At 41.8% G+C, this 25472-nt stretch overlaps 2 protein-coding genes across 6 annotated transcripts in view; both read left to right on the plus strand.

Moving 5' to 3' along the window:
- Window positions 1-19765, plus strand: part of ap1b1 (adaptor related protein complex 1 subunit beta 1) — a 95986-nt gene extending 76221 nt beyond the window's left edge. For all 5 annotated transcript variants that reach the window (XM_034170308.1, XM_034170309.1, XM_034170307.1 and 2 more), the window contains 2 exons: window positions 2389-2543; window positions 18647-19765. In XM_034170308.1, coding sequence (XP_034026199.1) covers window positions 2389-2543; window positions 18647-18721 — 230 coding nt within the window. In that variant the 3' untranslated portion in view covers window positions 18722-19765. The remainder of the gene's footprint in view (window positions 1-2388; window positions 2544-18646) is intronic.
- A 3464-nt stretch (window positions 19766-23229) lies between these two features.
- Window positions 23230-25472, plus strand: part of rasl10a (RAS-like, family 10, member A) — a 156544-nt gene continuing 154301 nt past the window's right edge. The window contains exon 1 of the mRNA XM_034170312.1: window positions 23230-24196. Within this exon, the coding sequence (XP_034026203.1) occupies window positions 23981-24196 (216 nt within the window). The 5' untranslated portion in view covers window positions 23230-23980. The remainder of the gene's footprint in view (window positions 24197-25472) is intronic.

Below are 25472 nucleotides of genomic sequence, written 5' to 3' on the forward strand. Positions count from 1 at the left end.
TTTTTTTTTTTTTGTCCCATATGAATCGTGAAATGTTTTTTTTTTTTCTATTCCCTAAACTTTTTTTGAACTATTTACACAGGAAGTGATAACAAAAGAGATAATAATCTTTTAAGGATATTCATTTTTACTGTTCTAATTCTGCTGCTGAAATCCAGAGGGAGCACACTTCATCTGTCAAGGTCGTCATAAATTTTTTTTTTTTGTTATTGATGGGCTCATAACTAATATTGTATAGTTGTGATATATGTCTTTGGGCAGGTTTACTCCAAGATATTTAATTTGGGTGGAGTGCCAGTTAATATATTTCTATTTTCCATTAATTCTTGTGAGGAAATGTGTAATTAAACATTAGAGTTTGGGTTTTCTGAACATTAAGTACATATCCCGAGTATAGCCCATATATTTCCAGTCTTTTCATTAGTAATGGTAAACCTGACCATTGGAAGTCCCTCTCCCCTCTTCTTTTTAATGTAGTCTTTTGTCAAATGCCCTTTTTAATTTTAGCCACATTTAGTCATTCAGATACCATTTTTATTCAGTCATGTTTTAGTTGACTAAAAGTAAGTAAGTACATTTTATTTATATAGCACCTTTCACAGACAAGGGCCACAAGGTGCTTCACAACATAAAAGCACAGTACACCACACAATACATCAGACAATGGCCAAGACATTTAAAAACATAGCATAGGATAACAAAGCAGCCCAAAAGCTAAGCAAAAGCTTGTGTAAAAAAGAAGGTCTTAAGTTGGCTTTTAAAAGGTGTCGACAGAGTCCAGTGAGCTCAGAGAGAGCGGGAGACCATTCCAAAGCCTGGGAGCAACAGCCTGGAAGGATCGCTCTCCTCTGGTTGCAAAACAGGTGCGAGGAACCATCAACAAATTTTGGTCCACATACCTCAACGCCCTGGCAGGGGCATAAGGCTGGATGAGGTTACAGATATAGGGAGGCGCCTGGCCATGTAGAGCTCTAAAAGGTTAAAACCAAAATTTTAAAATTGATCCTGAAGGACACTGGCAGCCAATGAAGCTCCTTTAAAATTGGGGAAATATGAGTCCTCCTGTTAGCTTGTGTCAGAATTCTCGCTGCAGAGTTCTGTACTAACTGCAGTCGATGCAACTCCTTGTTTAGACATGAAAACAAACTGTTACAATAATCTAAACGTGTTGACACAAAAGCATGAATAATAAGCTCTAAATCATTTCGACACACCATTTTCCTGAGCTTAGAGATCTTTCTTAATTGAAAGAAGCAATTCCTCGTCAGCTGTCTCTTAATTTTAGTCAACATGTATTTTAGACTAGACTTGTCTCATTACAATTGAGACATTTTAGTCTTTTAGATAAGAAACGCATTAATTTATTTCTGATTACCATTTCAGTTACTATAGTGTTTCACATATCTAAAATAACTTATAGCGAAATTCCCACAGGTGGGAATGTTTCTGTGTAGGCTCTGTTGTCCAGGTGGTTTCCATAGTAGAGAAGCTTGAATCTTCGACTGGACTGGGTTGCTTGACGCGAGAGCAAGCAACCCAGTCCAGTTGAAGATTCAAGCTTCTCTACCACAGGTGGGAATATTGATTCTCACCTGTGGCCTTTCTGTGTGAAGTTTGCATGTTCTCCCCGTGTTTGCGTGGGTTCCCTCCGGGTGCTCTGGCTTCCTCCCACATCCAAAGGACATGCAGGTTAGGTGGATTGGAAACTTTAAATTATCTGTAGGTGTGTGTACAGGCGTACATGTGTTTGCTTGTCTATATGTGGCCCTACGACAGAAAGCGTCCTGTCCAGGGTGTGCCAACACCCATCTGCACATCACCCTTATTCTTCAAAATCAGAACCAACACACTTCCCCACAACTTGGGCATCCTCTGTTTTCAAGATTTTGTTAAACAGTCTGGTTAAACTCCACTGCCATCTCTCCAGATGCACTCACACCCTATGACTGCTGGGATAGGCTCCAGACCACCATTACCCTTAATTGGAGTAAGTGGTTGAAGATGAGTGAGTAAATTTGAGACTTGTAATGTTTTTATCTATTGTAAGAGCCACAACGTATCCAGTTTAATTTAATCACAGATATCACAGATGTGTGTGTTTTTCCCTGTCTATTTATATTTTGAGTGTCAAACCAGCAAAACTGCCTCATTCCCGCTGCCCACAAAGGTGCTGCAGTGACATCACGTCTTCATGAAAAGTTCATGGTTTTTCATTGTAAAAGCACTTGGAGCAGCTGCACAAACAAATGTCAACTAAAGACAGGCACTGGGTGTGGCACTTTTGTTTTTGGAACCACATAATACTTCATTCCTATTGAGAGCATTTGAAAAGACACTTCCCCCCCCCCTTTCCGCGGCCTAATGTGCTGTGTTTTGTTTCTGCAACAGACTCTGCTTCCGGAAAACTGCAGGGGAGTAACATCTTCACCATAGCTAAGCGTACGGTGGAGGGTCAGGACATGTTGTACCAGTCAATGAAACTCACCAATGGCATCTGGGTGCTTGCTGAACTAAGAGTGCAGACAGGAAATCCCACCTACACGGTAAGCATACATCGGTTTCAGTCTGCATGCTGCTCTGCCAATGGTGCCATATTAATTACAGCTGTGATTTCACCAGAACCATCTGTGGATAGGCTTGGTATTTTATTAGGCAGTACATTGTTCCACATACTGCAGTAAGTACCAATGGTGGCGATAACTTTTCTTTTAAACCCCCCCCCCCCCCCCCCCCCCCCCGTAAATCCACATTTGACATGGCAGACTATCAGATGAATGCTGATTTTTAAATCGGCACAGAAATTAACGAGCTCAGCTTTTTGTAAAGGTGGTATGACAACTTCAACCAAGTATTATGACTGTGTGCCAGTCTGAGGGGGATTAATATTGGATTCCTCTGCTTTGTGAGGAGCTGGCTGGGTCAGATGTGTTGTACGATTATTGGTGATTTATCTATTGATGTGTTGTCTTTCTGCTCTTGATGGATGGTGGTTGTTTCTGAGATTCTGCATGTCTAATCACAAATGACGACCTTGGTGTCACTGTTCTGCACATCATTGTTTTCACATGTCTTGATTCATAAGGAGAGCCTTATTTATTGGTTAATTTATGTATTTATTTATGTTTGGCTTCCACATATCTACTTATCGTATTTCCTTGATTAAACGCCAGACCTTAAATATGGGCCTGCCTCATTCAATTGCCAGGTCAAAGCTCAGTCAGAAAAAAGTAAATGCATTCCTTAAATAAGTGCCAGTTTTGTTTAATGGCCAGGTCACTTATGTCACCAGACGTCTCTGCGTGGCTGATTGTCCGTGTGAGCATTCACGGATCCAAATTGCAGCCTCCTGCTCCAGCGTATGTGCTGACGTACAATAGATTTGAGTCCTGAGGGAGCAACTCCTTCTACTAGTGATGTTAAAAAAAAGGAAGTACAATTCCTACACCTTTGAGACAAAGCTGCGAGCTGTTGCGTTTGCCGAAAAAAAAAAATTGCAAGGTTTGTGATTAATTCATATAAATTAATCACATGCATTTTTTTTTTAAATATCACCCCTCAAATCGCAAATCGCATACGCAGGCTCTCGGAAACACAAACTGTGTTGGGGGAAAAAAAAATTCACTCTAAAAAAAAAAAAAAAAATCAATTATAGAAATATGTAAATGTATAAAAATAAACTGCAGTCTAATAACTTTGCAAAAATGGGCCACCATGAGCATACTGAGTATGATTTTATTGCTGTAAGACAAAGTGTATTTTGAACACTTTTTTAACCAGTTAAGGTAGTGGTGTGTATGATGTAGAGATTTTCACTTTGGATGTCAGGGTGTTTGGGGGTTTTTGTTTGTTTGTTTTGTTTTTTGTTTGTTTTAATATAGCCCACTTTTCTAGCTGAAACTGTGATGTCTTGTATCATCCAGGTGAGCTACAGTGCCTGTGGCACTTTTTCTTTTTTAAAAGTGGCAGTAGCCCTGCATTTCAAAAATGTGACTTCTCGACCAATGCCACTTATGAGCCCCCGCCATGATGCATGTTTTAGCAAATGCCACTAATACTCCAGTGCAACCTGGGCTATGGTGAAAGTGTGTGTGGATGGGCAGGGAGCTTTTCATAATCTAAGGTAAAATTAGAGGATGTGAGGGGATGGGTTATTTCTGGTACATATGTCACAGAGGTATTAAACACGGATGTGAAATTCTAGTATTGTAATGGATCCCAGTTGATCCATGCGGATGGCACCCTCAGGGTTTGGCACGCATGTGAACCACTGATTAATTGCAAGGTTACAGAAGTGTGATTTTGTGTCACATGACTTGATTTTTAAAGTGATGACTGCATTAATTTTGATGGAATCGTGTTAAAAATTCTCCCTCTGGGTGAAAGAAATGCCACAGCTCCATGCGCGCGTAGCCTGTTTATTTATAAAAAATAAAAAAAAAGCAAGCCTTGCGAGAGATGAGCTCCCACTCTAGTACATGCACATAGGCTCTGCTGCCTCATCCTCCTCACAGACAAACAGGCTCAAGCACTTCTGAATCCAACCACTAAAAAAATAAAATAAAAAATCTAATGTTCAGGACAAAGTGTAAGTCATCTCTTCACTGTGCAGACATGAGCGCAGTGAACCAACAGTCGTGCTCAAAGCGTGTGTGTGCAGCCAACCTGGTTAAAAGTCCAGAGATCCGGAAAATGAGCTGTTTCTGAGCGTCTGCTCATCAGGACCACTGATCTGAATCAGTGTATCGGATTAATATCTTTTTCCAGAAACTGTTATGAATAAAATTTGTCACCTTCTCACCAGACAATGTGGACATCCTCATCTCTTCTTTAGGGGAAAAAACAAAAAAACAAACAAACAAAAAGGTTATAAACTCTGCCAAAATCACAAAGTACAAAAAAGAGAAAAGGAGCAAAATTGATCAAAGTTAAAAAAAAATTTTAATTCACCAATACTGTTGATGTTGCAATTAAGTATTTTGAAATATTCTGTAAAACATTGGACACCTTTTCTGATTCCAGACCACAGACAAAAGTTCCTTATTCCTTATTACTCATTCAGTTACTTGTGCTGATATTTTTTTCATAGCCTGTAATTCTAAGATGGATGTAGGCTTGATGACGTTATCTGTTCAAATAATGAACATTACTCTAGAACAGTGGTGTCCAAAGTATTCCAGAAAAGAACAAGAGGGTGCAGGGATCTTTGCAGTCACTGATTCCAGCAGGTGATTTTACTGAACTCATCCCATCTGCTCAAAGTGATGATAATCAGTGAATTCACCTGCTGGAGTCGGTGGCTGCAAAGAAAACCTGCACCCTCTTGTCCCTTGCTGGAATACTTTGGGCACCACTGCTCCAGAAATGCAACTTGCTATAGTCCTTTTAATCGCTAAGTCAGTCTTTGTATATTAATTTGTCAAACTCCGTTTCTCTGTTTGTGCAATTGGATATTGAAGTATCTTATGTACAGCTGATACTTTTGCTGCTGTCCACATAATTGGCCTACCATTGGGGACAGATGTATATTTACTGGATTGTCACAATATGTGCAACTTTACTAATAAATACTCTGTTGTATTTCACAAAACTTTCTCATCCACTCTTGAAATTTCTTCTGTTTATTCCTCTAAAATGCAGGAAAATGTACGAGGTCTGTCCAGAAAGTAACAGACCTTTTTATTTTTTTTCAAAAACTATATGTATTTGAATCACGTGTGATTGCATCAGCCAAGCTTGAACCTAGGTGCGCATGCGTGAGTTTTTTCACGCCTGTCGGTTGCGTCATTCGCCTGTGAGCAGGCTTTGAGTGAGCACTGGTCCACCCCCCTCGTCTGATTTTCATTGTCAGGGAAATGTCTGAACGATTTGGAGCTTTGCTGCATCAAATTTTTCCAGAAACTGTGAGAGACAGCCAAGTGGACACCATTCACTAAATTCAGATGGCTTTCAGGGACGATTTTATGGGGAACACACAGATTAAGGAGTGTTACAGCGGCTGAGAGCGCGCCGCGTTCCGAGCGGCGATCGACAGGCTGAATCAACCAGATCATTTCCAAACTGAAGGCTGTGTTGATCCGGGACGTTGTCTGACTACCACAGAAATGGCAGAAGACGTGGACATCAAGACTTTTGACACATTCCACTGTTACAGGAGTTTTTGTCATGGAAAGAGGAGCGGAGGAATGTGCCGCGAATGGCGCGGGACAAAACCACAGGAATTTGCGCGTCGGGACGGAGCCGCATGGCACAAAGTAACGCCGTGATGAAGCCTCACAGGACATGTTCTGGCATGTCCAGCTAATCCACAATTTTTCGGGTAGTCACATGACTGAAAAGCCACCGAAAGCCATCTGAAAGCCGTCCTGTGAGACCAACACGGAGGTGGTTTTGTCCCGCGCCATTTGCGGCATGGTGGCGCATTCCTCCGCTCCTCTTTCCATGACAAAAACTCCTGTAACAGTGGAATGTGCCGAAAAAGTCTTGATGTCCACGTCTTCTGCCATTTCTGTGGTAGTCAGACGATGTCCCGGATCAACACAGCGTTCAGTTTGGAAATGATCTGGTCGTTTCATCCTGTCGATTGGAACGCGGCGCACTCTCAGCCGCTGTGGGCGGTCTTTAAACCAGCTGTAACACTCCTCAATCTGTGTGATCCCCATAAAATCGTTCCTGAAACCCATCTGAATTTAGCGAATGGTGTCCACCTGGCTGTCTCTCACAGTTTCTGGAAAAATTTGATGCAGCAAAGCTTCAAATCGTTCAGACATTTCCCTAACAATGACAATCCGACGAGGGGGGTGGACCAGTGCTCACTCAAAGCCTGCCCACAGGCGAATGACGCAACCGACAGGCGTGGAAAAAAACTCATGCATGTGCACGAAGGTTCAAGCGTGGCTGATGCAATCACACGTGATTCAAATCCATATAGTTTTTGAAAAAAATGAAAAGGTCCGTTACTTTTTGGACAGACCTCGTATTTCAGACTTCAGCTCAGGCTTTGCTTCTCCTTAGATTTTTCTAAAGCTGGGTTTACACTGTGCGAGTTTTGGCCCTTTTTCAGCCAATTTTTCACTCGTGCGAGAATTTTTTGGATTGCGCCGGGTTTCACCTTAATCATGCGTCCTGCTTCATGTAGTATACATGGAGTATCGAGCTGCATTTAACCTCTCACGACCACCTCCCGATCAGCAATCGTATGGTCGGATGAAAATCAAACCTGTTTGATATTCTGGTCGTGAGGGTATCCCGCTGATGTCCACCTTTTCTGCCATTTCTCTGGTAGTCACACGACGTCCCGGATCAACACAGCCTTCACTTTGGAAATGATCTGGTCATTTCAGCCTGTCGATGGCCGCTCGAAGCTCGTCGCACCCTCAGCCGCTGTGGGCCGTCTTTAATCCAGTTGTAATGCTCCTTAATCTGTGTGATGCCCATAGGATTTTCACCGAAAGCCATCTGAATTTTCCAAATGGTTTCCACCTGGCTGTCTCACACAGTTTCTTGAAAAATTTGATGCAACGCTGCTCCAGCCGTTCAGACATTTTCCTGGCAATGAAAATCCGAGGAGAGGGGTGGCCCAGTGCTCACTCAGTCTGCCCACAGGTGAATGACGCAACCGACAGGCGTGAAAAAACTCACGCATGCGCACGAACGCACATGATTCAAATCCATATAGTTTTTGCAAAAATAAAAAGGTCCGATACTTTTTAACAGACCTCATATGTATAAAAAAAAAAGCCCTTGTGTGTTTATCTTCATGTCTCCTTTCGACTTGAGTTATGCATCTCCTCAGAGGAGGTGAGAAGGCTCTGCTTTTGGACAGAGGCATCATTACTCGTATAATGCTGCATGTAGCGTGTGTATTCTGCAGGCTCTTTGAGCTGTTGCGTGGTCTCACTGCTCTGTTGGACCGGTGCGTTACAGCCAAGCTGGCAAGGCTTTTTTTTTTTTTTTTTTGGAAGCTATTTTTAGACTGGAAGAAGTGAAGCTCCTCCTCTGTGTGTGTTGGAGGGCTTTTGTTATGGTTAGGATGATCACCCAGTTACAACTATTAAATTATTACTTACCATTGTAAGTGTTCTTTTATTTATATATATATATATATATATATATATACCACAAAATTTGATTAGCTTTAGCTCTCTCCTGATGTGTCCCTTCTTACAGTTTATATGAGTTCCACTATTAAAACTAGTTCTGGTTGATGGTGTGTGTGTGTGTGTGGCACAAATCAAGTGATATAAATGTACACTGCTCAAAACGATCAGAATGCATGTTTTCATTTCTTTAATCACCTCCTGCACAGTATATAGACCCCAGTTCTTAGGACTGTGACTCAAATATCTCGTTGTTTTAGATGATAACATGCAGAAAAAAGAGTGAAATATTGCCAAATAAATGTGACAAGCTGCTGCAGGGTTCATCATGATCAGCTTCGTCCCAGATGTCAAAGTGACTGTTGTCTTTTCTGTGCATATTGTTGTGCATTGTATCAAACAGTCCATATACAAACATACGCAATTTACAGTGCTCTGCAACAACAAAAGCTGTAAATTGTTCCTTTTTGAAAAGCTGAACTAAGAATGATTGGCAGTTGCTGACTGATTCAGTTATTAAAGTTGTTGGTGACAAATGTCCTGCCACATGAGTATCTGAGTAATCACTTAAGAGCTCCAGTTCCTGCATGACAAAAAAGAAAAAACAAAACTAGATGATGATGAAAAGTTTAAAATGTAAATGGTGATGAACATTGTGAGACATGTTGAAAGAAAAGTCTGTCACATGCAACTGATTGCATCTTAAATGAATTTGATGAACATCTGTAGATAACGTCCATGTATAATGTAGATTTGGTTCACAGATCAATAGCATGGAGATGTAATCTGCTGTCTCCCATGGCAACTGCATTCATCGGCCAATTTATTAAGTACACCTGCTTGCTAATGTTATATAACGGGAAAAATACATAAACACATTCAGATATAGTCAAAATGTACAGTTTTATTTCTTCAGACAAAGCATCAGATGAGGGAGGGGGGCAGAGATCTGAGTGGCTGACGTTGTCGTGCAACACAAAGTAGAAACTGTTGAGCTTATTAGGCTGATTCCCAGCCCTTTCTAAAGTTGTATGGTGCACACAAACAAAATGCAGTCTGAGAAAATGTGTTTTAAACAAGGAGTTGGAGGAGAGTGTTCAGAATAATTCAGGCTAACAGGAAGGCAGTACTAAGTCAAATCCCCTCATATCGCAGCATGACCAGCACAAGGAGAAACCACCATCGCATTTCACTGTCAGTGTAAGATTTTATACGAGGAAATGCAATCAGTGCTGATTTTGGTCTTTCTTCCACATACAATGTGTGCTGTTTTGAGGGCTGATTTCCCCCCCCCCCCCCCATTTATTGTTTGGAAATGAAACCTTTAAAGTGCATTGTGCACATACCAGACATTGAGTTTTCAAGGCTAGTGTCAGTGTCCAGCACTTTTCCCACCTGATACAGTGGCTACCTGGAGGCTAACAGTGTATTTTAGTTGAGAGCAGTTAATAAACACAGGATTGCTGTTTAATCCTTTGCTGCCAGTTACTCTGAAGGCTTGTTTTCTCGTCACGCATTGCTACGTCTCTACTGCAGTCGTATTGACTTCATGAAGGTTCTTGCAATGTTTGTCTTCAGCAAGTGAGATAGGTGCCCAGTTGGATTCTTGCTAGATTGAGTTGGCCATTGTCTAAAACACCGTTGATTGCTTTTGCGGTGTGTTTCACGCCTTTACATTTACACTGTGAATGAGCTTTGAAAGCTTTTGTTGAATGTGAGCTGAGTACAGACTTAAGAATTCAGAAGTCATCTTGGGCTTTTTTTTTTTTCTTTCTCAGCAGCCACATCATCAGTAAATGTTATATAAAGGCTAAGTGGATCCTTGTCATTTGATTGGTGCTTTGTATGTCACGTGACTGGGATTATTCATCCCATTTAGAGTGCAGTTTGGTTCAATACATTTTGCACCATTGCACGTTGCAAACCCCGCCCACGCGCACTCTAGTAGTGCAGCGTTTAGCTAAACACAGCAGGGTTTGTTTTTCTGACGGACGACAGTGTGAACGAGCTCACTGACTGTGCTAATTCTTTTAACATACAGACACACACACACAAAAACAAATCCACTACGCCATAAGCATTCTGGAGGCATCAAGAGCTGTTTAGAGGATGAAGTTAGGATGAAAACTGGACAAATGTTTTGATGTTTTTTCGCTGGAGTGAGGAAGTACACAAAGTCCTGTTTTTTTGTGTGTGTGTGAAGTACACAGTCAGTGCATGGCATCACTGACTACATCAAAATCATTTTTGGACTTCTATTTAAAGTTTGTGTCGGACTGTTAAGCACCAGTGAGGAGCAACAAAATGCAAGTCCCTTTTCTGTTGTTTAGAAATTAATATAATATCAAATGACAATGATCTATTTTAGTCGTTATATAAAACAAATAATGAATGTTTTTACATTCTTTCAATGGAATTAATATTTAATTTGGTCAGAGCTAGAATGATCCATTCAACAAGGAGGATGTTGAATGACTCATTCCAGCTTTGACCAAATTAAATATTTGTACCACTGAAAGGTTCATTATTTATATACTGTAGAACACATTCTGTTTGGAGCTGTACTTGGACAGTGCAGGCACGAACCATAATAAGACTTCCACCACACTCCACAGATGAGGTGGTATACTTCAGAGACTAACTTGTTTCTATTCTCTTTACTTTTGTCTTTAGATTATTGACCGGGTTTATCTGTTTTGGTCCTATTTGCACACTCTGTTCTGGTCTTAACTTTTACAGTGGCTTAAGTCTTGTGGTAAACTGTATTTACTCTGGTGAAAGCATCTTTGTTTACTTGGATGCCTACAGATATTATTACATCTGGCAGCGGTTTCTTGTTCTGGCCCATTTCTGTGAAGGAGTTTTTAATTCACCAATAAGTTTTGTCATTTACTACACTGGTTTCTGTGGTCATTAGGCATTTTTGTTCATGAATTTCTCCACACCAAATAGTTTAGCTGTCTTTCTGATGGGTTTGTCCCCACGTGTGTATTTGTATTCCCATTTTTAATGATAACTGACCGTGACAGCTGTTTGAATACATTGACAGGTAACAGCGACAGATTCTAAATAAACAATCAAGACAAAGCCTTATGTTGTCTTGCTCATAATAAATTGATTGGATTGTTTGCCCACAGCAATGAAATAGCTGAGTAACGAATTGTTCAGTTATTTAATTCCTTTTAAAAATGGGTGACCACATATGGTTAAAAAGTGGTAGATTTCCTCCAACCCTCACTAGATTTTCAAGCAAAACCCCCCAAACTAACTAGGGATAAAGGAGAACTTATAGGAGGGGGAAAAAAATCTGAACTTGTAAGATGTTTTTTGCAGTGGTACAACATATTTACAAACCCAAATATACGAGGTCTATTAGAAAAGTATCCGACCTTATTATTTTTTTCAAAAACCATATGGATTTGAATCACGTGTGATTGCGTCAGACAAGCTTGAACCCTCGTGTGCATGCGTGAGTTTTTCCACGCCTGTCGGTTGCGTCATTCGCCTGTGAGCAGGCTTTGAGTGGAATTCCTCTGCACGTCTGTCTCAATGTGCCGAAAAAATGCTGATGTCCACGTCTTTTCACAATTCCTGTGCTCATCAGACGACGTCCCGGATAAAACACAGCGTCCAGTTTGGAAATGAACGGCACATTCCACTGTTACAGGAGTTTTTGTCATGGAAAGAGGAGCGGAGGCTTCGCGCGTCGCGGCAGTGCCGCATGGCGCACAGCAGTGCTGTGATGAAGCCTCACGGGACATGTTCTGGCATGTCCAGGCACATCCACAATTTTTTGGATAATCACTCGATGGAAAACCACCGACAGCTGTCTGAACGCCATCTCAAAGCCGTCCTGTGAGACCAAAACGGAGGTGTTCCTTTGTCTCGCTCCATCAGCAAATCCATCGTGACGAGCGAAGCCTCCGCTCGGCTTTCCATGACAAAATGTCTTGTTAAAAGTGAAATCTGCCGGAAAATGGTTGATATCCAGCTCTTGTGATAACCAGAGAACGTGCACACGATGGTCTCAGATCCACAGAGCCATCCGTTTAGAAATGATCCGGTGGTTTGTGGCTCTCGATGGTGGCACAGAGCGCGGCGCGCCGAGCGTCTTTAAAGCCGTCCTTAAAGCTGTAGTAACAGTCCTTATTCTCTGTGAAGCCTGTAAAATTTTCACCGAAAGCCAGATAAATTTTTCAAATGGTTTCCAGCTGCCAGTCTCTAACAGTTTCTGAAAAAATTCTAATGGGAAAAAAAGCCCAAATCATTCCGCCATTTCCTGACAATGAAAATCCGCCGAGGGGGTGGACCACTCCTCACTCAAAGCCTGCTCACAGGCGAATGACGCAACCGACAGGCGTGGAAAAACTCACGTATGCGCACGAGGGTTCAAGAATGTCTGAGGCAATCACACGTGATTCAAATCCCTATAGTTTTTGAAAAAATAAAAAGGTCGGTTTCTTTTCTAATAGACCTTGTAATTGCACAAACATGACCACTGCAAACTTGTAATGAAAGTGGATGTGTGTGTGTGTGTGTCAGTCAAGGTCAACTTTGTTGTCCCATTAGGGAAATTTGTTTTAGGCATTGCACTACATTATCACTTCACAGGGCAGAGAACAATTTACAAAAGGACACAAATCACATAAAACACAAGAATTAAAATCTAGACTAAAATCAGGAAATACATTACAATGACAACACAGAGACATTCAACTATTTAAAGTGCTGAGAAAAGTGCCAGATGCTAAAGTGCTGAAGTTTATTGCACGTTGTTCTATTGCACTAGTTACTTGCATTGTTTAGCAGTTTGATAGAAACTGGAACAAATGATAATTTGAGACTATTTGTTTTACACTTTGGTATACGAAATCTTCTTCCTGAAGGGAGACGTTCATACTCTGAGGACAGTGGGTGAGTGGAGTCTGAGCAGATTTTTGTTGCCTGCGTCATAACTGACTGGTTATACAGCTTCTCAGTGGACTCATATTTTTTCATACCAATTATTTTCATTGCTGTTTTGTGCATGTTAGACAACCTATTTTTGAGTTGAACTGTAAGGTTACCAAACCAGGCAGTGATTCCATATCTAATTAGGCTCTCTAAGATAGCTTTGTAAAAAATTAGCATGATCTGATTGCTAACACCATAAAGCCTCAGTCGTCACAAAAAATACATTCTTTGCTGCAGTTTGTTGCACAAATTATCAATGTGTGATTTCCAGTTTAGCAAATTATCGATATGGACCCCTAGATATTTATATGTTGCCACCTGATTTTTAGTTTGGTCTGAAATGACTACTGGCTTGTGTTGTCACTTGCCTTGGGTCAAAAAAAAAAAAATGTGTGTGTATATATATATATATATATATATATATATATATATATATATATATATATATATATATATATATATATATATTGTGAGGAAAATAAGTATTTGAACACCCTGCAGTTTTGCAAGTTCTCCCACTTAGAAATCATGGAGGGGTCTGAAATTTTCATCTTAGGTGTATTTCCACTGTGAGAGACATAATCTAAAAAAAAAAAAAATCCAGAAATCACAATGTAGGATTTTTTTATTTTTAATAATTTATTTGTATGTTACTGCTGCAAATAAGTATTTGAACCCCTGCTAACCAGCAAGAATTCTGGCTCACACAGACCTGTTAATTTTTCTTTAAGAAGCCCTTAATTGCACCTGTTTGAACTTGTTACCTGTATAAAAGACACCTGTTCACACCCTTAATCAATCACACTCCAACCTGTCCACCGTAGCCAAGACCAAAGAGCTGTCTAAGGACACCAGGGACAAAACTGTAGACCTGCACAAGGCTGGGATGGACTATAGGACAACAGGCAAGCAGCTTGGTAGAAGACAACAACTGTTATGATTATTTATTAGAAAGTGGAAGAAACACAAGATGACTGTCAATCTCCCTCGGTCTGGGATTCCATGCAAGATCTCACTTTGTGGCATAAGGATGATTCTGAGAAAGCTCAGAACTACACAAGAGGACCTGGTCAATGACCTGAAGAGAGCTGGGACCACAGTCACAAAGATTACATTAGTAACACATGATGCTGTCATGGTTTAAAATCCTGCAGGGCAGCAAGGTCCCCCTGCTCAAGCCAGCACATGTCCAGGCCCGTTTGAAGTTCACCAGTGACCATCTGGATGATCCAGAGGAGGCATGGGAGAAGGTCATGTGGCCAGATGAGACCAGAATAGAGCTTTTTGGAATCAACTCCACTTACCATGTTTAGAGGATGAGAACAACCCCAAGAAAACCATGCCAACCGTGAAGCATGGGGGTGGAAACATCATACGTCCTCTGGGGTTGCTCTTCTGCAAATGGGACAGGACGACTGCACGTATTGAAGGGAGGATGGATGGGGTCATGTATTGCGAGATTTTGGCTAACAACCTCCTTCCCTCAGTAAGCGCATTGAAGATGGGTCATGGGCTGGGTCTTCCAGCATGACAATGACCCCAAACACACAGCCAGGGCAACTAAGGAGGGGCTCCGTAAGAAGCATTTCAAGGTCCTTGAGTGGCCTGGCCAGTCTCCAGACCTGAACTCAATAGAAAATCTTTGGAGGGAGCTGAAACTCCAACAACTGAACAAAATATCGCTCTAATATTTTGAGTGGTGGTGGCCAAGTGGTTAGTGGTTTTCAGTGCGTAAGGTTCCCAGTTCAAGCCCCACCCCTGCCGTATTTCTCCATATAATGTGGACTTGTATCAAGAAGGGCATCTGGTGTGAAACTTGTGCCAAATAAACATGCGCATCCACCTTGGATTTGCTGTGGCGAACCTGAGTTAAAACAAGGAAGCAGTTGAAGGGATTAGTTTTATTTTGAGTGGTTTTGTGTTCAGTTTTGCAGCTTTTGAACATTTTTTGGGCTGGAAACTATCAACTACACCTGGCAACACTACCTCTGCTGTTAGCAGCTGAAGTTGACTTCAGCTTAAATGCACTGACGTGTGATTTTTTTTTTTTTTTGTGTGTGTGTATACATTTAACAGTTGTGAAGCTCACATTTTGTCTTTACACTAAGCGCCATTTGGCGTGACACTGAAATTAACTTCAGCATCACACCAGATGCAGACGTTCACACTGAGTAGAAGAGGAGAGCCATAAAAGGAGCCGCTTAGTCTCCTGATTTGTTTTTGGTTCACAAATGCCCCCTTCATTCTACTCTACAAGTCCAAATCTTTTTAATGTTAATGGCTTATCAATATATTGGCCACCTCTAGTTGTGTCTCATCCTCAGTTCTAGTGTCACACTGTCAATAATGGTGAAAATTATAATTTTTTGCATTCCCCCTGCCCCCAGTCAATACAGTTCATGTACAGCAACAAACTGCTGAGGTGGTTGGGGGGAGTCAGAGGAGTTAGATTCAGAAGAACACAGTTGGGCAAAAAGGCAAGAAAACTGTTTTTGACAGGAATAGCTGAAGAGTTCATTCATTCCAAAAGCCTTCATCAGTTTTTTTTTTTTTTTTTTTTTTAAGTGCAATAATGCATTGCAGGTTTGTTTAAGATGTGTCCCTAGATTGTCTACTTGTGCTCCTCATTTTTTCAGGAAGAGGGCTACAATGCTCCTAGCGTTCATAAAAAATAAAGATTTTAAAAAGTAAAGTTAGCCCCCTGTAACTGAATGCTGTCTGTCCACACAAGAACAGTGTTATTTTTGAGTCCATCAACTGTTGTGCTGTGTGCAACATGTGGAAATGGAAATACCCGTGGAAACCAAACCCAAAGAAAATGCCTAAAGAAAAAACTTAACCACACTTTTAGCTAATGCTTGTCTACTTTATACACCCATGTCTATTTTGAGAGTGCTTTGAGGTGAATTGTATTCTTTGATTTTTTTTTTTTATTAATAGGTTCACGGGGCCATTGGGGAACTGCAGCATCATTTATATAGTTTTGTACTCTTGTCTACAGTGCTCGGGTGTTCAGTTATGTACGTGTCTCACTGGAGTCTGCAGGTGGAAGAGAAAATATTTGAAATTTTTGCAAGAACCCTTGGGAAAGTTATTTGGATACTGCTGGATTTGTTTTTGCTGCCATGATGCCATTTCCCCCAGCATAATCATTCAGAAGAATACAAAGCAATAATACCTTCAAGATGATGACACACATAATAGCCATCTAGTGACGAAGGATGGCTATTCTAAAACTCTTTAAACAAGTTAACCACAGCAGCTACTGCATCTGCATTGCCTCACATCTTGGCAGCTGCCTAAATGTTGCCAGCAGCAGCATGCATTAGTAAGGAGCCCAGAGTGTACTGAGGCAACAAAGCTGTGCAGTACTTGTGCTTTTCCACTGTGGCTCTGTGCTATCTGCAGTAACACACTCCACTGGTTCTTTTTGATCTTATGTTCAGTTAGTCCAGGAGGAACCTGGTATAAAATTCACAATAGTCACTCACCAGATCTCTGAAAAACCATCATCCTTAGAGACAACATTACAGTGTTGGCCCAGTGCTGGAAATTAAAACTTTATACAGTACTGCGCAAAAATAGACTTGACCCCATTTTCTGTTCCAAAGGGGAACAGACTTTTGAGCATTTAAAAGACTGAAGGCATAAAATGATAGATGGCTGAGCGTATCATTGTGCTGGTTCCACACATCACTGCATCCGCTTCACTGTGGATCTGGTTCTGATTGGCAACCACCCGATCAGTCTACTGGTCCATCTCCACCTTCAGAAAGTAATCTATCGCAGTCAGGTGAGACATGGGTGTCCTCTTGGCCTTTTCCAGTTAAGTGTCCTCAGCATCAAGGCACCTGCACTTAGGCTCAGGAAGGCCTGCCATATGGCTGTCATGTTATAGCTGACATTCCCTCACAATCAGTAGTAGTAGACAGTATGGGGGGGGTTGGTTGGTTGGTTATTTCATGTTTTGTGTGGTCAACTTCATTTAATTTAATGTATTTATTGCTGCATTTTACTGCCAATTGGGATGGGGTCATTTAGGGCTACTAGTGAGGTAAATAAAATTTCAAGCATGTGATGTCAGCAGGTGACTGTAATCATAATTTGGCACTGAAGCCTCATCGATGAAAGGCTGAGTCTTTGAGGAGCAAAGATGGCTAGAGTGTCTCAATTTGCCAACAAATGAGAAAATAATTGAAATGTTTAGAAATGATGTACCTTTGCATATTTCTTCCTCTACAGTGCATAATATTAAATGTGTCAAGGAATTTCAGTGTGGAAAGGACAAGGGTGAAGGCCTATTTGTGTTATTATTATTCATGCTTGTGTTTAAACGACCCCCACTGAGTCGGGATGAGTGAATGGTAGACTATTTGGCATGAAACCAAACTTTATTCTAGATGTTGAGCAGCATACATCTGGCACTGAATCCTTTTGAGAATGACCCTTGTAGCTACCTTGCCCACCATGGAGAGTACTGTAACACCCCGTACATTTTGTGCAGTCCAGGTCAATCAACAAAATGAACAAACGAGGACCATTACAGAAATAAAAAGTAATTGGCTCAAACTGAACAGCACATATTTAACAGTAGTACACGTCTTAGCCCTCCCCCCCCCCCCCCCCCCCCAACACACACACACACACACTCTCTCTTTTTTCTTTTTTTTTTTTTTTTTCTTTTTTTTTTTGGAGCAAGTCCTCTGAGTGTCTGGGGTTTGTGACCATCCTTGATCAGGACAAAGATCCAGACTTGAAGTGACTTGTATTGTTTGTCATTTGACTGGTGATGGAGAGAGGCACTGATTGAAGCTGGTCACTGTGTGGTGCTGGGACTCATACAGGTTGTGACTTGCACAGTTAAGCCTCTGTGTGTGCACACACATTATCTTTGGTGTGAAGAATGGTTAGAACAGTGTAAAAATATCTCATACTGTGACTTCTAAATATAAATAACCTATTTTGGGAACTGAGTGACACGTGCTGTGATGTGTGATGAAAGGATGGTTTCTTTGTGAAGATGCATCAGATCCCAAACCTGCTTCCAGCTCACAGTACGATTAGAAGAGGCTTTGTGTCTGTCCTGCATTTGTGCTGTAGGTGTTGTCTGAGATCGAACTGACGGCTTTATAAAACAGTGTTTTGTTCCTCTGCTCAAACATAACTGCTGCCTCCTCTTTCAGAATTTTTCTCCCTTGAGTTTGTGAAAATTGCAAAATTACGACACGCAACAACAATTTTATTGTGCTTACTAGAATTGAGATGTTTTGAGTTGATGGCAGCAGACTGACTTTCAGGTGTTGTGCTGCTGACACAAACAGTCCTGCTGGTGGCAGACGAGCTCATTTTAACCTCTTTGTGTAGTGGAACATCTTCATCAAAACCAAAAAGCAGTTACTCTGAACTCTATACTTTTCTGACCACCATCACCACTAAAGACTCAACTTTCTCTTTAAAATGATTACGGTGATGGGAGCTCTCTGTGCAAGCTGTTGTTTGGTTGCTGAGTGTATTTTATTACTCGTGGTGATGTCTTTAATCCTTGTGCGTGTGAGATGTAGCTCTGCTATGACGTGGCCTCCCTTGTCCTCTCTCAGGTCTCCCTGAAGTGCAGAGCCCCGGAGGTTTCTCAATACATCTTCCAGAGCTACGAGGCCATACTGAAGAACTGAAGGACCCATCAGCAACACGCACTGAAACTTCACAGGCTCCAGACAGCGCCTCCTGCTGGCTCCACCTGACCCACGGCCCATGCAGGAGCCGCTGCTGCTGCGCTGGCCCTAGAGACTGTAACCATCCAGCTGTTTAATTAGGACTTTTGTAACAATTTGTCCAACTTTAACCCCAGATTGCGGCGATTGTGATTTCACGTGTTATTTGCTGAACCTTTCTGGCTGCCTGTTCTGTGATGTCTCATTTGGGACCCAAGTCTGTATTGCTTCTATTCCCATGACTGTTTTCTCTTCCCATGTCTCTTTAATCATTATTAAGCCCCACTTTTCTGCTAATTAAAGTCTATTTATACCATCTGGAATCAGCAGGTGAAACCCTGTGTTGTCATTTATTTGGTGTGCTCAGAGTTCAAATGAGGCAGAAATGAGCTTCCGTCACGTAACTTTCACGTTTGTAAGTCTGGGCCTGATGGGAAACAAACTCTTCTGCCCTCTTGTTTGTTGTCTTCAGTTTTTGTGTGTTATGTCATGTATCCTCTGTCACAGACACCAGAATGTGTGGAATTTTTTTTTTTTCCCTCATTTTTGTTTTGGGCTGAACATTTGACAGACAGAAGAAGCAGTTGTGTTTGTTTTTGTGTTCCCGTGCACTGTTTTTTTTTTTTTTTTTTTTTTTGGTCATTCCTTTGCGTGTCTGTAGTCCTGTCTGTCACGCACCCTCACTCTGTTAGCTGCTTCCTTCAGTCTCCTGCTTCAGCTCTCAACGTTGACTCACTATGCCTTTTCAGTTTCCACCTGAGGTGAAGGCTTAGGTGAGAGAACTCTGTAACTATGACGACTTAACACTCGTAGTCACGTAGGTCACACAGGAGCATTCTGTAAATGGAGAGAAGAGCGCAGCAATGATCAGTACCCTGTTACGTTGTCTCTACAGTTTAATCTGATTGAAATGTAAAAAAATATATAGATACACAGACTGAAATCTGCTTTTTGATCTGTGTGTGTAAATCATCTGCAACAGCATTATTAAATGTGTGAAAGTGAGATGCTTGTGTCCTTAATTTACTACAGGACCGATTGATTTCATGACTTGGATACTTGAAGTGACATGTATTTTGTAAGGCCACAAAAACAAAATGCACTGCTAAAATCTTTTGTGCTAAGTGTTTGTGATACAGTCCCTGTACGGTCCCCCCCCCAAATCTTTTAGAAAGTCCAAAGTTGCTGGAGGCCAGCCTGCACAGTTTTCACTTAGTGTACTTTACAGTGATTGACCTTTGCGGGGTGCACGTCTGCACTTTTGGGCCACGGTGGACTCTGAGCAACATAATTCAGAGCTTTGTATGCAAAGTCAGCAGTGTCCCAGAGATTTCTCCACACAAGGTCATCCTTGCACCACAGTTGCTCCACTGAAATGTTTGTCCAAACTGCTTCTCAAACCTCAACTCTGATTTCAGATGCAGCAAACAATTACCACTGATCTCAGCTCTGATCTGTCCCAGATGGAGACCAGTCTATTTAACAAAGCAGGGTTGTTGTCCAGACAGCAGTAATGTGATTAGTTTCTCTCTTAAAGGAGAAACTCCAGTGAATCAATAACTTGGTTCTGGGCAGCTGTGTACCACAGTGTGTTGATGGGCTTCAGGTTGTCATTCCGCATGAAGAGCGCGGGAACTGAGAAAACTGCTGAGGTGACAGTTGACCTTTCAAAGGACAGTCGATTTTAATCACAAGAAAAACTGCTAAACCACTCGAGTGCTCATAAGTATCAAATTTATACACAATTACAGTTGTGTTCAAATTTTTATTTATTTATTTTTTGAGTAAAGTTCAAAATCTTAACTCTTGGTGTGAGGCATCAGTGGTAACCACCAACCACCGCGCTGCCCTGTTATGTTACAGAAAGTGTAGGAAAAAAGTAGCAGTGTCGGCATTTTTCTTTCCAAACTTGGAACATTTACTGTAGAAACTGAAAAATCCTTGAAGATTTAGGTTTCTTGTCACTCAACTGTTTAACTGTATAACCACTATTTCTGAGAACTGCTTCATGTCTGTTTTCCATGAAGATGACCAAAACATTATACTAAAATTGTAAGGTGCCTAAAAGTTTTTCCATAACCATGTTGTAGAAAAAGGATTTTTCTACATCACACTCCAACCTGGCAACACAGCAAAATAAATCGTGCAAAGATGATTTTTTTTTTTTTTTTTTTTTTTTATATATTTGTATCTGCAGCGTCATCTTTCCACTGCAACGATGATGCTGCCTTTTGGACATCACTCAATCTTGCAGCACGTGCACTCGACGGATGTACGCGAAGATCCTGTTCGTGGACTTCAGCTTGGCGTTCAACACCATCATCCCCAACATTCTCCACAAAAAACTCTCCAACCTCTCTGTGCCAGCTTCCTGATGCACAGGACACAGCAGGTGAGGCTGGGGACCATCACATCCAGCAAGCACATGGACAATCAGCACTGGTGCCCCCTCAGGGTGTGTGCTCTCCCCACTGCTCTTCTCCCTCTACACAAATGACAGCACCTCAGAGAACCCCTCTGTTAAACTCCTGAAGTTTGCAGATGACACCACCATCATTGGACTCATCCAGGATTGTGATGAGGCTGCAAACAGACAGGAGGTGGAACAGTTGGTCCTGTGGTGTGGTCAAAACCTGGAACTGAACCCGCTGAAGACCTTAGAGATGATGATGGACTTCAGGAGAAATCCACCATCACGCCCCCCCAATCTTCAACAACACTGTGCCTCCTGTGGATACTTCCTGGGATCAACCATCTCCCAAGATCTGAAGTGGGTCTCCCACGCAGACTCGATAAGGAAAAAGGCGCAGCAGAGGATGTACTTCCTGAGACAGCTCAGGAAGTTCATCCTGCCCCAGGGACTGCTCATCATCTTCTACATATCCATTATCCAGTCTGTCCTGTGCATCTCCATCTCTGCCTGATTTCCCTCTGCCTCCAAACATGACAGGCACAAATTTCAACAAACTGTCAGGTCTACAGAATAAAAAAAATCATCTGAGCCAGGCTGCCCTCCATCCAGGATTTATGCCGGTCCAGAGCCAGGAAGTGAGCTGGTAACATCTGTGCAGACCCCTCACACCCTGGACACACACTGTTTAAACTCCTCCCCTCTGGGCGAGGTTACAGAGCTCTGTAGTCAAAATAATGAGACACGGGAACAGTTGCAATTTAATCTGCCAACAAACTCATTATATAATGGCTGAGTGGATCCTTGACATTTGATTGGTGCTTTGTATGTCACATGACATGGATTATTCATTGCATTTACCATGCAAATTTAGTTCCATACATTTTGTATCATTGCACGCTTTAAACACCGCTCATGCACACACTAGTGGGGCCAGCGTTTAGCTAAACATGCAGAGTTTGTTTTGCTGACAGACAATGATTTGAAAGCTAATGGACAGTGCTAATTCTTCTAACACACACACATACAAATCCACTACGCCGTAAGCCGTCCGAAGTACACAGTCTTTGTTTTTTTTTTTTAAGTTTCACGGGCTACATAGTCAGAATTATTTTTGAACTGTTTTTCCAAGTTGACTGAGAACACTTTTGGATTCCTATTTAAAGTTTGTGTTGGACTGCTGATGTCAAAGCACCAGTGACGCACACCAAAATGTAAGTCCCTTTTCTGTTGTTTATAAATTAATAGAATATCAAATGACAAGGATGTATTTTAGCTGTTATATAAAACAATGAATGTTTTTACATTCTTTTAATGGAACAAATATTTAATGAGGTAAAAGCTGGAACAAACCATTCAACTCGGCTTTGCCTCATTGAATGGAACATTCCATCTTTCACCTTATGAAATATTTGTACCATTGAACTCATAAACATACATTATTTGTATACTAATTCATATACCTCATGTATACCTTAACTTCAATCTTTTTGTTTCTCCTTTGGACACATTTTTTATTGTGAATTATTTATTGTTTATTTATACGTGCTTGTACAGAGAGAGTACAATTCAAACTGGAGTCAAATTCCTTCTATTCATTGTCGATATGTGGTGAATAAAGGCGATTCTGATTTTGTGTACAACTTCTATTTCAATTGTCTTGATCTCTTTACTACAATTACAGGTCAAGGGGGCTGGAGCAGCAGTCACAGAGTGTGAGGCGGGGTACACCCTGGACAGGACGCCAGTCTGTCACAGGGGCCACATACATACATACACACACAAACAAAGACATTCACACCTGCACGCATGCACACCTACGGACAATTTAAAGTTTCCAGTCCATCAAACCTACGTCTTTGGATGTGGGAGGAAGCCGGAGCACCCGGTGGAAACCCACGCAAACACGAGGAGAACATGCAAACTCCACACAGGAAGGCCACAGGTGGGAATCAATCCCATGACCTTCTCGCTGTGGGGCAACAGTAAGTCACCATGATCTAACAAAAAAGTGCCAAATCAGAGTAAAATGGTTACCCCTGTGTGACTTGTCTGTAGAGGGATTTATGGCTGAGGGACGCGTGCTCTTCCTGGGGACCATCTCCAGTTATTAGTCTGGTCCCTCACGGATGCAACGTTGTCCGAGATGACGCGCGGTGTGTAGTCTGTTGTGTGGATGCTCGATCCTATTGGCCGAAAAGGGGGGAGGATTTTGGAAGAGAGAGAGAGAGTAGTCTTCATCCGCTCTCACAAACGGACACAATGCGCAGCAGCCTCCAGATGCCTTTACATCAAACCTTCATCTGCAGTCCGCGGTGGTTTTAATCCTTCCGGATTATGGGGTTGTGCGTAATCTCGGAGCACGTGGTCGCTGTGTTTGCGCTGCGCGCTGTCATTAGGATCGCGGTGGCGCAATGAACGAGATGCGCAGCGATCACCAGTGAAGGGATCGACCAAGGTCACACACCGGTCTGGATGAGATTATGTCCGCGTGGACACTTCCTCTTCGGGGAGCGGGTCGCGTGGGGGTGTCCCCTGAAAAGCACGACTTTGTGTCTGACAGCCGGATTGCAAAGGCAGTGAAACCCCCGCCATCTGCATGATGACGGGTGAGCTTCACCTCTGACTTCACACAGCATGCTCTCCTCCGGAGATACAGATATTGGAGAAAAGTTTCCTCTGCACCACAGATGGATGATTTCTTCGCCGATTAATCGCACGTGGTTGGACCGTGTTCCCGCGGCGTAGCTCGGCAGCGCTCGGTTCGATTCTCGTGTTGTGGTCGCTGTCCATGGTGCTGAACTTAAGGGATGGTGGAGACGCTGAGTATCGCGGTGATCGGTGCTCCCGGAGTGGGAAAAACTTCCATCATCCGCCAGTTTATCTATAACGATTTCTCGGAGGCGTACACGCCGACCAGGACCAGATACGTGTACAGACCGTCCGTCATTCTGAACGGGAACATGTACGAGCTGAAGATTCTGGACGTCCCGCCGATCTCTTCTTTCCCATCCAGCTCCAGTCAGGTATGTGTGAACATCCTGTGTGAGGACCCCTGCAACTCAGCCTTCTCATCTTGCACATTTATTTATTCTGCACTGGCATGTCTGAAAGACAAAGTGCCAATTTGATTTATTCCTCTGTGTTCCTACTAGTTGCTATGGAGACCCATCTGTATAAAAGCATCTGAGATCTTCACTTTAATGCTGTAACCCCCCCCCCCCCCCAAAAAAAAAAAAATCAGGAATACCAGCTTGCATATTACTGCTTATTGCAAAATTTATTTGAAATGAGTTTCTTTCAAGAATAAGTTCACATTTTTTACAACACTAGTCATATTTAAACGTTTGCTCTCTACTCAACTTTGGCAAATGCTTCACTTGCAAGAAATACCCCAAATTCCCCCACAACCCAACCCACTGCTTTTTCAAAATTGACTTTAGAAATTAATGAATGAGATTGATTTGGGCAGTACAGTGGCCAAGAGAGGCAAAACACTGTCAAATTAAGATAACATGAAAAAAAAAATCCTTGCAAACTGAGAAAACATTTGCAACCACAGAGAACAGGTTTGGCTACAACTCAAGTGTCCTACAGTGGCTGCAAAATCATACAAAACACACACAAACACACTGACACAATACAACCAATCAGAAGCACTACAACACAAAAATAAGTCTCTGCATCGAACAGTAGAAATTTGTAAAAGTTCTCCCTCACAATGTCATACTCCTAAGTATCAGTTCATTTGACACAAAGCCATTCCAGTGGAACCCAACGATCCTCCATATAGACCAAGTCCCAAAGAAAATCAGTCATCACCTTTAGCCACTGGTTAGCAAAGCACCAAGTCCCTAAAGACTTGAACCTTCATTCAACAAAGGAACTGACAATCATGACTCCTTAAACTCTTCATAGGTGTCTCTCAGTCTCAAACTCAGAGACATGTCATAGCTGAGACACTGCAGGACAATTAAGTTTTAACCTAACCAGCTATCATACAGCTTAATTTTTTTATTATTTATTTTATTATTATTACAAATGTCATTGAGCAACAAGTGGGATGTTGAGTTTTCAGCAAAATTTTCACTGCAAGTACAGTCAGTGATAGTCCCTGTAGAATAAAAAAAATAGTAATAAATAATAATTACAGAGTGCAAAAACACACTAATAGCTGCACTATGCAATTTTAATATTTGTATTAAAAAACTGTTTAGTGCTCGGCTGTGGTTTCCCCTTGATATCCATGTATCTATAGTATAATAGCTAAGTGGCCTCTGTGTGCTTGTGTGTGGCTTCAAT

This window comes from Thalassophryne amazonica, chromosome 5 (genome assembly GCF_902500255.1).
Source record: "Thalassophryne amazonica chromosome 5, fThaAma1.1, whole genome shotgun sequence".
NCBI classification, from domain to species: domain Eukaryota; kingdom Metazoa; phylum Chordata; class Actinopteri; order Batrachoidiformes; family Batrachoididae; genus Thalassophryne; species Thalassophryne amazonica.